Source organism: Muntiacus reevesi, chromosome 17 (assembly GCF_963930625.1).
Source record: "Muntiacus reevesi chromosome 17, mMunRee1.1, whole genome shotgun sequence".
In the NCBI taxonomy this organism is placed as follows: domain Eukaryota; kingdom Metazoa; phylum Chordata; class Mammalia; order Artiodactyla; family Cervidae; genus Muntiacus; species Muntiacus reevesi.
Window position 1 is genome coordinate 35853310 of NC_089265.1, and position 17616 is coordinate 35870925.

General features: G+C 41.0%; 1 protein-coding gene across 2 annotated transcripts in view; it reads left to right on the plus strand.

The window, feature by feature from the left end:
• Nucleotides 1-17616, plus strand: part of GLDC (glycine decarboxylase) — an 84880-nt gene that overhangs the window by 30715 nt on the left and 36549 nt on the right. The window contains exons 8-15 of one of the 2 annotated variants that reach the window (XM_065908155.1): nt 347-443; nt 3434-3539; nt 4620-4759; nt 5838-5918; nt 8253-8350; nt 9086-9170; nt 9344-9385; nt 10345-10487. In XM_065908155.1, coding sequence (XP_065764227.1) covers nt 347-443; nt 3434-3539; nt 4620-4759; nt 5838-5918; nt 8253-8350; nt 9086-9170; nt 9344-9385; nt 10345-10487 — 792 coding nt within the window. The remainder of the gene's footprint in view (nt 1-346; nt 444-3433; nt 3540-4619; nt 4760-5837; nt 5919-8252; nt 8351-9085; nt 9171-9343; nt 9386-10344; nt 10488-17616) is intronic. The other variant, XM_065908156.1, reaches the window with a different exon arrangement.

Here is a 17616-nt window from a genome sequence, read left to right on the forward strand (position 1 = left end):
TTTGTCCAGTATTTCCCTGTTCTCCAAGAAGTCTTCCAAGAAGCTCAGAGTGAAGTTTAATCCTCAATTATCATCATTATTTTAGGCTGGGAGATTACTGGGAAGTTTTCTTTTAAGGTTTCCAACTTATTGTATACATCTCAGTGCCTCAAATCCTCAGGGTACAAACTGAAAATTAGTAGTCCCATTTGGAAGAAGATAGTTTGGAAATTGTTCTTTATGGACTAGCACCTAAGTAACGTTGCTGAATTCACTTCAAGGTGGGAAGGAAAGAAGCAGTTCTGTTTATGGCAACTCTCAGTACTGTGATGATCTGTGCTGACTGAATGTTTTATTCTTGGTCCAGAGATGTCAGTGGAAAAGAAGTATATCGTCTGGCTCTTCAAACCAGGGAGCAACACATCCGGAGAGACAAGGCTACCAGCAACATCTGTACAGCTCAGGTAGATCCCAAACCTGACCTGCTCACTGAATGCCTTACAGTCTATAGAAATGATCTACTTATTCATTTTACTGAATTGTTGTTTCATTCGTTCATCATCTAACGAGCAGCTGGCACACCAGAAATGACAAGATCTTGTTGGTAGACAAGCCTTGTGGTCTCGTCAGAATGCCAGTCTTGTATTTTACTGGGGTTCCATGTATGTACATACTTTACCCGTTAGGGTTTCTGGCATTCTTGGCTGCAGGGCAGATCTATTATGCGTGATAATTCTCTTACGGCTGAGATGGAGGTGCTCCAGATTAGTGTGAGGAAGGCGAGTAAAGATACTTGAGGGGACTGTATCGAGGGGATGGCTTAGATTGGCCAGTCAGTGGTGGTCATGGGGTATTCTTACTGAGAACACATGAGAGGTATTCCTGAAATGGATGGGATGAAAGAGGAACTTGAACGTTGCCCAAGAACTCAGGTTAGAGGGAGCAGTATTCATTGACACTCAGCCAGTTCCTGGGATCAGGTGGAGGAGTACACCTGAGCATATGATCCATTTTAGGTTCATCTCTTCCATTCAGGCCAGAGAAAAAGATCTTGTAGATAACTCAGCAGGCAGTACAGTGTTCTTCCGCCTCAGGGCATTGGCTTACAGTACCACCACCAGGTTTTAGAAAGCCTCTCCACGGATGCAGTTGACGATAAGGTCTTTTTACAGCTTGTTCTGAGTCTTTCCCTGGTGGCTCAGCAGTAAAGAATCTGCCTTCCAATTCAGGAAATGTGGATTCAATCCCTGGGTCAGGAAGATTTCCTGGAGAAGGAAATGCCTCCCCATTTCAGTATTCTTGCCTAAGGAATTCCATGGACAGAGGATCCTGGCAGGCTACAGTCCATTGGGCTTCAAAGAGTCAGACACAACTTAATGACTAAACAGCACCAACAGTAATAGTTTGTTCTATAGTCATTGTCATTGAAACCGTATCCTCTGTTGGTTTTCTTGCATTATATTTTTTGTCTCAGGGAAATGGCTGCTTTTCAGGGAGGAGCTCCTTTAGTGTCACAGGTCGGAGCCAGTTGTCACAAGCTTGTCCTCTGTTGACAGCAAATGGATCTTTATATGCTGCCTTTACTTTCTATAGTTTACCCTTCATTTTTTGCTGAATTCTCTGCTAACATATCTTCTCTTCCTCTGCTGCTTTCTGATCATATTCTTCCAGAAGGTGTCTCTCTGATCATTAAGTACACTAAGGGTTTTTTGCTTCAAGGCTTGAATTATTTTTCCAGGTTAGCTTGAGCTGTCTACAATGAACAGAAGTTATGTTCCTACTTCTTTTTTTCCTTCTAGTTCATGATCTCTAGTTTAAAAAGGAACGTGAATCAACCTCCACAAGACTTTCTGTGATGGGAGATTTCCAGAGTTTTCTGTGAACTCTAGCCTGAGTTTTTATTTCCAGACAGCATAGCCACGAGCCATGATACTCTATTCTATGAATGTTTTACTTTAGAAATGCACTCTCCATAGCTGTAAGGTGTTGTGGTTCCTCTGTATTTATTTCTAACTGTTAACTGGAGTCCACAAGAGTGTCTGTACTCTCTCTGGGATTTGGTCCAAGAAAGCCTACTTCTATGTTCTCTAATATCTTCTTTTCCTCATTTTCTTTACTGACTCTGATTTCACTTTCTGGCATTTTTCAAGAACTCTCTCTTGTTTAGCAGTTGCCACAGAAATATTCCTTCTAGCAGCCTCACAGAGGAAAAGTGTACCTAACACATTAGATCTGATACTGAACATCATCCAACTTCAAAGTACTGTGTTTCTCAGCTGAGATGTGTTTCTACTTCGTGAAGGGCCCCTTCCCACCTTGGGGTGATTGGCCATAAGGTGGATCTTGAACTGCTGACCTAGTACGTTAGGACAAAGGTCACGTTAGTGGGACTGGAAACTTCAGAGAGACTGTGATGCTGGACCAATGAGATGTTAGGGGCTGTGGGAGAATCAGATGGACTAAAGCAGGTGAGGAGTCAGAGACTTGAGTTTGGACTAGGTACCATGGGTGATATTGCATGGTTAGAAGATAAACAGGTGAGAGAGAGAGCCAGAAGAAGGAGAAACCGGAGGTGGGTCTCCATTATTTTCCCCTAAGTTGGCACTCATTTTGGTATCTGACCCAAGCCACCCTCGTTTTATCCTTCTCCATGATCCAAGGTGCCATCACAACAGTCCCTTCCTTGCTCCCTATGTTGGACTCCTTCCCTGAATCTCGGAGAGATTCAATGCCATTCTTTCCCATTTTGTATCACACTAGGATACATACTTCCCTGTAAATACTTCTGTGAAACCTCAATCAACAGTCAAAAGAGATAACTTACCTGAGAAGGTGACCTTACTGTCAGCAGGAAATAAGCCGTAGGTTCTGATTTTCCCTTTCTAATATATCTCCTGCCATCTCATTTTGGTTTTATTTTCCATGTCCTGCATTTTTATCTTTGGTGGTCCTTTGCTGTAAACTTACCATTCATCTCTTGGTTGGGCTGCAATTCAGTTTTTAGTGCTTTATTTGAGATGTAAAGAGAATTATGCTCCATAAGTTCTTGTGTGTTTGAAAATTTTTGTTGCTTTTATCCTTGAAGAACCATTTTATTTAGCCTAAAATTCTTAGATCTCACTTTTTTACCCTGAGGTCTTTGTTCCACTGTCTTCCAATGTTAAATATCACATATCTGATGACAGTCTGATTGCCCCTTTACGAGTGGCAAAATTATGTTGCATGAATGGAATCTCTTATTAATGGTCACATTCAAAGGTTTAGTATAGTGACTCTAAGATGCCTTAGATGCTGTTTTTTGTTTTTCCCTCAGATGGCCAGGCAGGTTATAAATGGTTCCCAACTGCATGGAGGAAGCAGGAAGTCTGATCATTTTGCTTAGTCCCTGTTGTCAGTCTCAGTACCTGTCTCTGTCACATTGCTGAACATCATCCTTTAAATGCTCTTTGTTTAGGCTCTCCTGGCGAATATGGCTGTGATGTTTGCAATCTACCATGGGTCCCATGGGCTGGAACATATTGCTAGGAGGGTGCATAATGCCACTTTGATTTTGTCTGAAGGTGAGTCGTCTATTTTAAAAATTTTGGTTGTAACAAGACTGATAATTGTGAATAAGTAAAATTAAAAACTCACTGCATGTCCAATGTCACATGCAAAATTAAAAGTTGGATAAAAACTGGGGAAGAATATTTTCAGCATCTATGATTGACTGAGCATTAATATATTTAGTATACTGAGCTTTTGCTCAGTCCCTCCGACCCCATATGCAAGAAGGATGAACACCCTGAGAAAAAGCTGAACAAAGAACATTAAATGTAATTTTAAAAGAAAGCATACAAATGAACATATACAATTTCAACCCACTATTGATCAAATAAATGTAAATTGAAAGAATAAAATAGTGTTTCTCCCAATACACTGGCAAAGATTAAAAAAGAATACTGATATTGGTATGACTTTTATGAGGGCACTTAAACAATTTGTATCAAAAACTTAAAAAGTGCCTACAATTTGATCCAGAAATTCTAGGAATGTCTCTAAAGGAAATAATCAGATAAGGATGTAAAGGGTGTCCACTGAAACATTATTTGCAATATTACAATCTTGGAATTAGCCTAAATGTCTAGTAGTAAGTAATTAGTTAAAATTATGGTACATAATTTAAGTTTGAATGTTATATAGCCATTAAAAATAATGATAGGGAGTTTTGATCTTTTGAAAAGCCAAGTGTTCATGATATGTTAAATATTTTTTTCAGGATGAAGAAGTATATATATGTGATATATTACAAATAGACACACATACATATACACTCTTCTGGGAGGAATCTGTGCAGAGGAATCTGGGAGGAATCTGGCACAGAGGAATCTGTACCAGAAAGTAGCCATTAGTTATTAGTGGCTGGTAGTTATGGTGATTTTCCCTCCATTTTTATATGTATTTCACAACTTTCTACAGCATAATAATAATTTTTTTAAGTTTGAAAGCAGCAACCAAAACAATGGGTAGGACCAGGAACAGACTGTAGCAGGATTTACCTCTTGGCTTCTCTGTGAAGCCTCTAGGGCAGAGGGTCAGGTTTCTCTGTAAACTGGTGGGGATATATATACAGAGACTGGTGGCTCTCCTGTTTCGTCTAGGTCTCAAGCGAGCAGGGCACCAACTGCAGCATGACTTGTTCTTTGACACTTTGAAGATTCATTGTGGCTGCTCCGTGAAGGAGGTCTTGGGCCGGGCCGCTCAGCGACAAATAAATATGCGGCTCTTTGAGGATGGCACAGTAAGTCAGACTTTCAGTTTCGTTTTACAAATTCTATAAATTTTCATAACTTTTCTCATTAAAATATCTTTTTATTTAAAAAAGATCTCAGTATTGGACCTTTGGGCACAATCTATTTCTTTGTAAACAATTTTCATTTCCAGTTTGGAACGTTGTGACTTTTTAAATGGTAATTCATTGTCAGCTTTCCTTAAGGTGTTGTGTTTTCATACATGGGACTCTTAGGCACATATTTTGCTCATATTACTCCTTCTATGATAAGCGATAGGATGAGGCAAGTTAAGAGAAGAAAATGATGAGCTTATCTAGTACCAAAAGGGGTGCCCTGCAGCCCTCAGACTGTTAGAGTTCAGATGTGGCTGTAAAACTCTGAATCTTGTGGAGTTTGGGGCTGGACTAGCCTGCTTTGCCCAGGAGCCAACCTGGACATAATGATATTCTGTTTTTTTTAGAACAATGGAGAGTTTTGTCTAGCACTTTCTCCCCTTGAACTTCTCTTTAAGAGTTTCAGGCCTGATTGTGTGTGTGTGTGTGTTCAATTCTTTTTTTAAAACTTAATTTTAAGTGGCGGATAACTGATTTACAGTGTCGTGTTGGCTTCTGCTGTACAACATGAATCAGCCATAAGTGTATATATATCCCCTCCCTCGTGAGCCTCCCTCCCACCTCACCCCGCCATCCCTCCCCTCCAGATCCTTACAGAGCACTGAGCTCCCTGTGCTATAAGCATCTTCCCAGTAGCTAGCTATTTTAAACATTGTAGCGTATATATGTCAGAGCTCCTCTCTCAATTCATCCCACCCTCTCCTTTCCGCTCTGTGTCCACAAGTTCATTCTCTAGTCTGCATCTGTATTCCTACGCTGAAAAGAGTTTTTATTACAACCATTTTTCTAAATTCCATGTATATGCATTAATATAAGATACTTATTTTTCTCTTTCTGACTTACTTCATTCTGTAAGACAGTCTCTTAAAGTTCATCCACCTCACTACAACTTCCTCAAATTCATTCCTTTTTATGTTAGCCCTGATCTTGGCATTTACAGCTATTGTTTTCCCTTTCATTTTCATTTCTATAGCTTGGTATTTCTCTTGATGAAACAGTCAATGAAAAAGATCTGGATGACTTGTTGTGGATCTTTGGCTGTGAGTCGTCTGCAGTAAGTAAATTAAAATACACCCTCCTCATAAGGAATATTTGGGGAGGTGTCAGAGATGCCTTGCCTCTTGTGGGCCTGAGTTGTGAGGGAGAGGGGGCTCAGGAATGACCTTGGTGGCCTGCTGTTAAAATTAAACTACTGATTTTCCCTTGCTCCTGTGACTGCTGATAGTTAGAGGTCACTGCTCTGGGCCCCAGCCAGGACTGATTAGCCAGGTTAGTTGGAAAGACTGTTAATTGTACTTAATTGAAGCTATTCCTAATACAAAGTTTCACAACATTTGCATCTTGGTTATATTGATTATGGGAAAACTAACCTAATATGTGCCAGGTCATTACTATGTGTTATGTCCCCAAAGTGAAAGTGAAGTCGCTCAGTCGTGTCCGACTCTTTGCGACCCCATGGACTGCAGCCTACCAGGCTCCTCTGTCCATGGGGTTTGAGGCAAGAGTACTGGAGTGGGTTGCCATTTCCTTCTTCAGGGGCTCTTCTTGACCCAGGGATCAAACACAGGTCTGCCGCATTGTAGGCAGACGCTTTACCATCTGAGCCACCAGGGAAGTCGTTAAGTCCCCAGGATAGTGCTAAATCAGACATATTTCCTGCCCTTATGGAGCTTCTAGTCTAGTGAGGATCTGAACAAGCACAAGAATGCAGTCTAGGTATTATGATGGGCACTCTCTGTGATGAGCACAGAGGAGGGGCTTCTCACCAAGACTCGGAAGAAATTCTCTTAAGTGGAGACCTGAAAGATGAGTAGGAGCTATCCAGACACAACTGCAGAGGAGGAGGATGGAGCTACAGGTGTTCCAGATGCTGGGAAAAGCAGCCGCAAAGGCTAGGAGGAGAAAGAGAACATGAGAACTAGAAGCAGTGTGGTGTGACTGAGTAGGTTTCTAAAATGATGAAATAGCAGGGACATGTGAGGATGAGATTCTATGAGATGGAAGAGAGGCATCAGTAGCTACCTACACCTGTAGCAAGGTGTTAATCACAACACTCTGCAAAGCTTATAGCAAAAGAGCCACTCAATAAATATTGGCTAAATTGAAAGGAAGCAGAAATAGGTCCCGAGTGTTTATCAGTGCTGTCCTGGTTGTCTAAGTCCTCTTTGAGACCTGACTTCAAATCAGAAAACAAATGTAAATTATCCAAGAAGTATTACATTGTTCTCTTTTAAACTAATTAATAAACAAAACTGAATAAGTATCCTCCCTCTAGAATTCTGCCTTTAATTTAAATTTAATCACAGTATTTGTTCCATGCATTTGAGGAATTTAGAGAACACCCACCGAGGGCTCCAGAAAACCATTCTATCAGCCTGGAGAAGAATGAGGAGCAAGCCGTGTAATATATGTTTTGAATATTTTATCAGACATATGGTTTGCAAATATTTCCCCTGTTCTGTGGGTTGTCTGTTAATTCTCTTGATAGTGTCATTTAATGCACAAAAGGGCACTTTTATCTGTTTTTTCTTTTGTTGCTCATGCTTTTGGTGTCATAAAGAGATCATTGCCAAATCCAAGGACATGCAGATTTGCCTCTATACTTTCGTCTAAGAGTTTTATAATTTTATTTATTTTTTAATATTTAATTTATTTATTTTGGCACACTGGTTCTCAGTTGCAGCATGCGGAATCTTTAGCTACAGTATGTGGGATTCGGTTCCCAGACCAGGAATTAAACCTGGGTCCCCCACATTGGGAGCATTGAGTCTTAGCCACTGGGCCACCAGGGAAGTCCCAGATATCATAGTTTTAGCTTGTAGATTTAGATCCTTAATCCATTTTTAATTAGTTTTTGTGTATGCTGCAAGATAAGGGTCCAATTTCATTCTTTTGCATGTGTGTATCCAGTTTTCTCAGCATCATTTGTTGAAGAGACTGTTCCTTTTCCTACTGAATGGTCTTGACATTTGTATTTTGTTAGAATTGTTCTCAAAGACAAAAGAGCAGTGTCAGATAAGAATCCTTACTTGAGCTTTATCATGGTAAATTTTTAGGTAGCCCTTTAAAATAATTTACTGTAACTTGCTTCATTATTCATGGATCATGCAGGAGATGTCAACTTTTGTTTTTGCAGTAAAAATTGTACAGCTTTTATTTACTGTCACTAAGTTCAACGGAACTTAAACATGGTATTTTGAAGAATTGCCACACTGCATGACCCTGACCTCTGTCTTTGCACCATGCCACATGTCCCAGAAGGGGGTGAGAGGTTGGGTGGTAGGGAATTTCTGGTGCTCTATCAGAACACATGCTTAATGGAAGCCTGCTTCACATGTGGTTCCAGGCATGATTTCTGCCCTTCAGTGTCTGTGATCTCTCCGTGCAGGAGCTGGTTGCGGAAAGTATGGGCGAGGAGCGGAGAGGTATTCCAGGGACTGCCTTCAAGAGGACTAGCCCGTTCCTCACACATCAAGTGTTCAACAGGTTTGTGTGGCTTGTGTGACTTATGCATTGGGAGCACAGTGGAGAGTGGCTTCAACTACGATACGGTTATTGTGGTTCAGCCTGCTGCTGCTGCTAAGTCACTTCAGTTGTCCGACTCTGCAATACCCCATAGAGGGCAGTCCACCAGGCTCCCCTGTCCCTGGGATTCTCCAGGCAAGAACACTGGAGTGGGTTGCCATTTCCTTCTCCAATGCGTGAAAGTGAAAAGTGAAAGTGAAGTCGTTCAGTTGTTTCTGACTCTTAGCAACCCCATGGACTGCAGCCCACCAGGCTCCTCCGTCCATGGGATTTTGCAGGCTCTGGTGGTTCAGCCTGAGTAACTGCTAAATCCCAATTCTAACCTGGACACAGAGCACATCATATTTCCTGATGGTTCTGCTCCCTGGGCACCATAACCCGTAATTCTACTCCTGAAAAAGATGGGAGTTTGGATGCCTGGTTGCCAGGCTGAAGATGGTACCCAGGGACTCAGCATCATCCTCTTTCCAGCCGTTTCTCTCACGCCCATGGGCAGCTTCTTGTCCTAGGGAATCCTCTGTGGTTTGTGAGGGGCGGTCCATGCCCTTGTCTCTGAAACTTTGTTGGCATGTTGCTCATGGCCTAATTTGATCTGTATGTTGAAGGTAGATTTCAGTGTATCTTAACCTTTTAGAAAGATGTGTGTGGGCTCTTATTTAATTATATTGGTCTAAACCCTATATTTTTTGTTCACAGCTATCACTCAGAAACAAATATTGTCCGATACATGAAGAGACTGGAAAACAAAGACATTTCCCTTGTTCATAGCATGATCCCACTGGTAATTATTGCCTTTATTTCCATTCCCCACCCCACCCTGATTCCACCTCTTTGGGTCACACATAATATGCTGCAAGAGAGATGAATGGTTGGACTTTCAGAGAGATGGGAGGACTGATCAGATGGAACATAGGAAGTCACTAACGTAATACACTTTGGCTGTGCTTCTTAAAGGGGTCCTGTACGATGAAGCTCAACAGTTCATCTGAACTCACGGTAAGTAGGTCACGTCTATTAAGAGGGGACTTAGCAGAGACAGTGTCTTGGCTTGTGCATAGCAGTTAATGAGAGAAGCTTCCACTGGGACTGTAATTAATAACTACTTTAGAAATCCTTTACCTCACTCTTAAACAATCTTGGCAGAAACCCTAACTTTATTACAACCTGATCATTTATATTTATGACCAAAATTATTTTTAAATGTTAAAGTAAGTAAAGATATAGCATTTATGTCTTCCTACCTCTCCCCACCAGACTCCCTTTTAAATCTGCCATGTTAAAAGCTTTTATCAATTTGTAGTTGTTAAGCTCAGGTGGAATTAAGCTTTCTATAAATCATTTCTCAGTGCCAAAATGGTTGAGATTGAGGTTTTAATTTATTCCTTGTATCAACAGAAGGTTTTTGTATCCTGCTGTGGTGTTTGGTAAGTATCTGTACTAGGCCAGCATGTTTCTTTTTTCCTGTAGGATTATTCTGATATGACAAATCACATCAGGAAAATAAAATCATCTTATATTGTAATAGGATTTTCCCCATTTACTTTTATGTTGGTGTTTTGTTCTGCTTAATGAAAAAGAAGAATAATATATGTGCTATGCAAGAGTTTGAATAAACCATACCTGAAACAACTCATTGAGTTTCATGGATCTAAATCAATTTGGGGGCTTTTTTGTTCCTGAAAAAATAGGAAAATTTTATATTGTTGTGTAAGTGCCGTTTCCGGGGCCACTTTTACTCACTTGTACAATGAAGACAGTAATAGTACTTACTTTATAAGATTGTGGTAAGAGTTAAATGAATGAATTTATTTAAAGTGCTTAGATTAGTGCCTGACACATAGTAAGCACTTTCTGTGTTAGCTATTGCTATCATCATCACATCATTATTAAAGTTAGTATTGTTATTACTATTACAATGTATACATATGCATATGCTTTCTCCTCTTGCTCTTCAGCCTATCACATGGAAAGAATTTGCAAACATCCACCCCTTTGTGCCTCTGGACCAAGCTCAAGGGTACCAGCAGCTTTTCCGAGAACTTGAGAAGGATTTGTGTGAACTCACTGGCTATGATCGAATCTCTTTCCAGCCTAACAGGTAAAGGGATTTATTCTTCCGTCTTTTCAGTTATCTTTTGTAGTATAATACCCCCTGGAATGGATGACTAGAAGTGGCCTCATTCTCAGAGCTGGGCAGGTAGTGATGGCTGTTGGCTTGGAGTCCAGTTGAATATGTGGACCTCTCCAGTGATTGCTAAAGCTCCCTCACAGAATTGGGTCTAGGTTCAAAGTGGGATGTTCCAAGGTGGAAGGATGTGGAAGCTGCAAGCCTTTTCAGGTTCAGCCTCTGGAGTTACACAGCATCCCTTCCAGAGCATTCTATCTGTCATAGCATTTTAGAGCAGGCCAAATTAAATGTGGGAGGGGGCCAACATGTGGTTGTGAATGTGGAAAATCCTGGTTCACTGTGGGCCATCTTTGAAAGGTAGTTACTACATCCACCTTACAGTTTAAGAATCAGACTTGAGCTCCTCGTAAGCAGCAATGCCTCAATCTAGTAGGACCAGGAGAGTCTGGATCCTAGTTCTGTCAATAACCTTGAAAGATCCTTTCCCCTTTTCTGACCTCAGTCTCTGTAAAATAAAAAAATTTTGAGCAAAAGTGATTTTCAAAAACAGGCAAGCTCACGGAAATGTAGTGGCCAGTCAAGTGTGACTTTGACACTCCTCCCAATGTGTACTGGGGTCTATATTCCCTCTTGTATCTGAATGAAAGTTTGTGACTGCTCCAACAGAATGCAGTAAAAGTAACTAACTATGTATGGCTTTGGAGACTAGGACTTAATGGGAACTTTTAGACTCTTGGCTCCATCACAGAATAGCAAATCTCTTGTCCTGTGCCTTCCTCCCTGCCATGGACTCTCTGAATGGCTTCTGTAGGCATATGTTGATACAAGTTGACAATGGCCCTCTGTGAGCTTGATGGCAACAGAAGAGACAGTAGATGTTAGCTCTTCTCCCAGCACAAACCCCTTAACTAGTCAGCAAGTCTCTCCTATGTAAGATGCTTAGCAGAACATGGTATAAGATGGCTCACTGTAGAGGATGAGGATCCTCCTCATTTGGAGGATCCAAATCAAGTTTCCAAACTTGATTTGGAAAAGAAACAACAAGCATATAAGATACCTTATTATGTTTTGCATGGAAAGGAATGAAATACATTTGCCTTTAAACATGAAAACAACAACAACAACAACAACAACAACAAAACAGAAGGATATCATAACATCCCCTGGGTACTAGTTAAAAAATATAAATTCCTGGGCCCTCTTCCAGACCTATTGGTATTCAGGGGGTTGAGACTAAAAATCTTTACTTTTAAGAAGGAACCAAATGATTCTGATTCGTATCCAGCTTGGATCCACTGGATCTGTGGTCTTTCTGTCTTCATGGGAATAGATAGGCAGGCAGACATGTCATCAACATGTAAGTTAACATCTGAGGATATCTTCAGAAGAGGAATCTTGTGTCTGCCCCCAGCTTCTCTACCTTCCACCACTCAAGGTGGTTTCTCCACCATCAGTCACAGCATTGGCATCACCTAGAAGCTTGTTAGAAATGCAGAATTTCTATTTCAAGATAAAAAAATCAAATGACTTAAAAACTGACATTTATTGGCTCACTTTCTGAGACAGAAAGTAATCAGATCTTAGCCAGACACTATCACACCTTCCCTCCTATTTTGGTAACACAGGTAACAGCAAAGCCGTACACATTATGAAAACAACATATCCCATACAATACAGACCCTTTAGGAAGAGGGCATGTGACAAATAAAAGGACACAAAGCCTATTTAATATTAGACTCTCTAGGACGGAACTGACAGTCATGAAAGTCAGGCTGTAGTATACCTTCATTAAAACATCATCATGCAGCTTTTTTTTTTTTTTTTTTTAAATAAGAGGACCCTGAGTGAATTCACCTGAGGCAATAATACCTTAATTAAGTATTGACATTGAAGAAACTGCCCTCTAGTGATGGAATATGATCACATCTACTGTATCTTACTGGAGAGCAATTTTGCAAGACCACTTTAACATTTTTTAAATCATTAACTCTCGCAGAAAATTGAGGTCCTGGGCAGAGTCTCCAGAAGACTGACTGAAGGATGAGGAGGTTCTCCTTTTGTAAAGCAGTGGTTCCCAGGCCTGGGCTGGAAACTAGACTCATATGATGAGTCTATAAAAAATCCTGGTGTTCAACTCACAGTCCCAGATAGAATCAACATCTTGATGGGGAAAGAGTACAGTGAGGGAAGGTATGCACGCATGGGTTTTCCTTTAAAGCCCCCCAGGTGATTCCAGCTTGCAGCCAAGGTTGAGAACCATCATGTTGTAGGTTTCTCTCTTCTCCTCAGTTGACCTGATGCTCTTTCTCTGTCTTACTCTCCTGATTTGTACGATTGCCAGTGAGACCCCATTTTCCATGGAGGAGGAAAAGAAATCATTATTCTTTTGTAGTTCTGGGTAGTGATGCCTTCTCAAGTTCAGAACTTCCCGGACACACCACCCATTTTCCAAGAGCTGACTTCAGAGTTACAGAGGCTCTGTTGAAGCTTAGTAGATATTTCTGGTCCTAAGCAGAGGCTGCTGTGACAGATGGGGATATGCCTCATTCTTTGCTGGGAAAATACAGGGGCTATGTTTCCAGTGAGCTAGGAAATTTGATGTCTCATTTGGGAAAAGACAAAGGCATCTACCACGTATTGTATGTGAATGATTTTTTTTATAGCTTTCTACAGCCTCCATCTTGGTTTATTTGTGGTAGGTTTTTTTTCCCCCACAAGATTATAAATTCCAGGTCTTATAATTCTGTGTTCCATGTCTCAGAATCAGTCTACCACAGGGATAACTACTTACAACTTAGTTCATCATGATTTACTGCTGGCTAGTGAAATCTCAGGGACCAATGTAAGCTTTGTAGTTACTGTAAGAAGAAACACAAGTTTCTTGACCACTCTACACAGAAAAAAATTTAGTGTACCATGTTAGCCACTGAAGTTATACTTGTGAAACAGAGGGTTTAGTGATCTCTTAGTATCAAGGGACCATTTCCTGGTGTTTTTATTATGCCTGACTAGTTGGAATTGGTCAATGTGTCTATAGAGTTCTAGAGTTCAGTCACCAGAAGTTAGGAATCTTAAATATGTTTCCCTTCCTTTTTTGTTACTGCATGATATTTAAAAGATAAGTGTGGATGGCATAATTTTTAGGAAGTAGCATTAGCTGCTACATCCTAAAATATTTTCTACCTTAGTTTTTCATTGTGGTAAAATATCCAGAGCATAATTTACTATTTTACCTGTTTTTAACTGTCAAGTTCAATGGCATTCCTTACCCTCACATCATTGTAAAACCATCAACTCCATCCAGTTCCAGAACTTCTTTATCTTCCCAAATCTAAATTCTGTACCCATTAAATAATATTTCCTCACTTAACCCTTACCCCAGCCCCTAGCAACCATGAGTCTACCTTCTATCATTATTAACTTGACTACTCTAGGTGCATCATATAAATGGAATCATACAATATTTGTCCTTTTATCTGGCTTATTTTATTTAGCATAACATCTTCAAATTTCAACAATGTTATGGCATGTCAGAATTTCTCTCATTTTAAAAGGCTGAATAATACTCCATTGTATGCACATTTTGTTTATCCATTAACCCATCAGTGAACATTTGGGTTGTTTTGACCTCTTGGTTATAGGGAATAATACTGCTGTGAACACTGGTGTACAAATACCTATTTGAGCTCTAGCAGTTCTTTTGGGTGTATACCCAGACATGAAATTATTGGATATATGGTAATTCTGTGTTTAATTTTTTGAGGGACTGCCATACTGTTTTACAGATCTATGCAGAGGCATAGATGGAAAGAGGATCAAATGATGGACACACCCAAATAATTATCCCAAGGTGATAGAATTTCAAGTGGTTTTTATTTTTTGTCCTTATGGTATTTTAGATTAATAAAATTTTTTTTAAATCATGATGTATATTTTAATACAATTCAAAAATGTTATTTTTATTGTGGGGGACATGCATATGGCAAAACACTTAAATTCTTGATAAGATACTTACAGATTCATTTTCACTCTGGCACTCCTGATCTCAGGGGGGTTTTTGCCATCAGTTGATGGCATAATGAAGTTGGCTTTGAATCTGCCCTGGGGTTGAGGCAGACCACCTGTCTTCCTTTGCAGCAATGCAGTACTCAAACAAAATGAGGCAGACTTGCAAAAAAGGGCAAAAGAGCCAAGCTCTGTAGGATAGAGGAATATTTAACGCCAAGTGGACTCGAAATGCAACTCTATGGTTCTAAAATGCCTAAGCAGGAGAACTGCAATTTTCAGGCATAAACCTGAGTGTTTCTGCATGTTTTCCTGGTGCCTCTGCCTGGACTCCGCTCCTGGGCCCTCATAATGTCTTCCAACCCGGCGCAGTCCTGTGTTACGCTCACAGAAGGCATTTATTCTCTCTTTCTCTAGTAGTTCCTGCCTGGATGGAGGCTGCCATATGGCCCTTCTCTTCAATGTATTTTTTTTTTTCTGAGGGGAAACCATCAGCTCAAAGGAAAGGTTAGCACCTGGAATATGTCAGGTCTCCGGAGCTCTGTTCCGTGGCTTCCTCCCTAGTGCTGGGTGTAGTTTTCTCTCCTGCGCAGCAAGCAAGGAACACTGCCTTCTTGATTTGATTGAGATTTCATTGAGGGATGGCTGATAAATGTGGATGATGAAGGATTTTATAACCATAAACTGGGGCATGAAATCTTTGGTTTGAGTAGCCAAGCCTTTACCTGGTCTGTTTCTTGTGACAGTGAGATCCCAAAGTTGTTTAAAGAACTTAAAACACAAATGTCAAGAAACTTGTCCCCATTTCTCTTATTTATTTGCTCAGTCTATAAACCCAGAGAGCATTTCCAGCTTGGTGGAGAACATAGCCAGATAATATTTAATTATCTTTCTATTTCCTACTGTGCTCAGGACAGCTTGCTTCAGCTTGCTCCCCCTACCACTGTGACACTCGGAAAATCATTCAGCAGCACACAAATACTCTGGGAACTGCTAGGTTAGAATTATGATGTACCGTTTAAAGCAGACAGAAACAGTAATTAACACCTTCCATGGATACCTAAAGTGAAAGACAAGCTGGAATTATTACTAGCTTACTTGGCTTATAATAGTGAGGAAGTTGTTTTTATCTTTAAAAACTGCAAACTGTGATCTTGAGTGTAGATGGAACTAGCAGTTACTTTCCTGGAATCTCCTCTTGGTAAGGTTCTTAAACGAGGTGTGAACAGAACACAGTCAATGACTCTCCAACTTGGTTACACATGAGAATCACCTGTAGAGCTTGTGAAATTGCTCAGCCCCACCACCACAGTTTCTGATTTAATAAGTCTGGATTGAGGCCTGAGAATTCATATTTCTAATATAATCCTGGGTGGTGCTGATGTGCTGGTTTGGCTACCACACCGTGAAAACCACAGGGCCGCAGGGTTTTCGGTCCTGGCTTCCTATTAGAATTACGTGGGGAGCCTTTGAAGTATGCCATGTCCTCCCCACCCCGCAAACTAGCTATATTGGAATCTCCTCCAGGGGCAGTACTCGGGCTCACTGAGTGTTTAAAAGTCCTTAGGTGATTCTAATGTTGTCTAATTACTGGGTTGGAAAGTGTGTTGCCCTGGCGGAACCCCAAAGAGGGAGGTTTAGTTAGATGACTAATATCTTCTAGTGTAGTGAACTTTAAAACTGGCCTTTGAAGGCTAAGTCATGACTGTGGTGTGCAGATCACTGTGTGCTGTGCTTAGTCACTCAGTTGTGTCCGACTCTTTGTGACCCTCCACCACCGCCCCCTGCCCCCCCAACCCTGGACTGTAGCTTGTCAGGCTTCTCTGTCCATGGGGATTCTACAGGCAAGAATACTGGAGTGGGTTGCCATTTCCTCCTCCAGGGGATCTTCCCAACCAGAGATCGAGCCCAGGTCTCCCACATTGCAGGGGTTTCTTTACCATCTGAGCCACCATGGGCAACAAAGGGCGTCAAACACTTGATATTGGCCATCTCCTTCCCTTTCTTTCCTAAGTTCATGGTCAGTGTCATTGAGCAGACATGTCACTGATCATTTCTGACTTGCTTTCCTAGAGGGCCTAGGACTTCCCTTGTGGTTCAGATAATAAAGAGTTCACCTGCAATGTAGAAGACCTGGGTTTGATCCCTGGGTTGGGAAGATCCCCTGGAGAAGGGAAAGGTTATCCACTTCAGTATTCTGGCCTGGAGAATTCCTTGGGGTTGTGAAGAGTTGGACACGACTGAGCGACTTTCACTTTCACTTTGCTAGTGGGCGTAGTGCAGCTTCAGAACCCTCCCCTACAGAGAGCTCTGGGAGGCCAGATCTCAGAGACCCTCTCTGATGAATGACTGATTTCCAGGGAGATACTCAGACTGCTAGAAAGAGAAAAGAAGGATGAAGGATGAAAAGAGCCATCTTTTGGGAAATGTAAAGCAATGAGAAGGATCTCCTCTCCCCAACTTCTTGACTCTCAAGAGTATATTTGGATTTTGTAAGGTTTGTAAGGTTTTGGAGGGGTTGTTGTAGTTCTTCAGTCATTCAGTTGTGTCTGACTCTTTGTGACTCCACAGGCTGCAGCACCCCAGGCTTCCCTGTCCTTCACTATCTCTCAGAGTTTGCTCAAACCCATGTCTATTGAGTCAATGATGCCATCCAACCATCTCATCCTCTTATGCCCCCTTCTTATGCCTGACTTCAGTATTTTCCAGCATCAACATCCTTTCCAGTGAATCGGCTCTTCACATCAGGTAGCCAAAGTATTGGCGCTTCATCTTCAGCACCAGTACTTCCAAAGAATATTCAGGATTGATTTCCTTTAGGATTGACTGATTTGATCTCATTGCAGTCCAAGGGACTCTTCTCTAGCACCACAGTTTAAAAGCATTAATTCTTTGATGCTCAGTCTTCTTTAGGGTCCAACTCTCACATCCGTACATGACTATTGGAAAAACCATAGCTTTGGCTACACAGACATTTGTTGGCAAAGTGATGTTTCTACTTCTTAATATGCTGTCTAGGTTTGTCGTAGCTTTTCTTCCAAGGAGAAAGAAAAGAGAAATTAAAAGGAGAAATTAAAATTGTCTTTTAATTTCG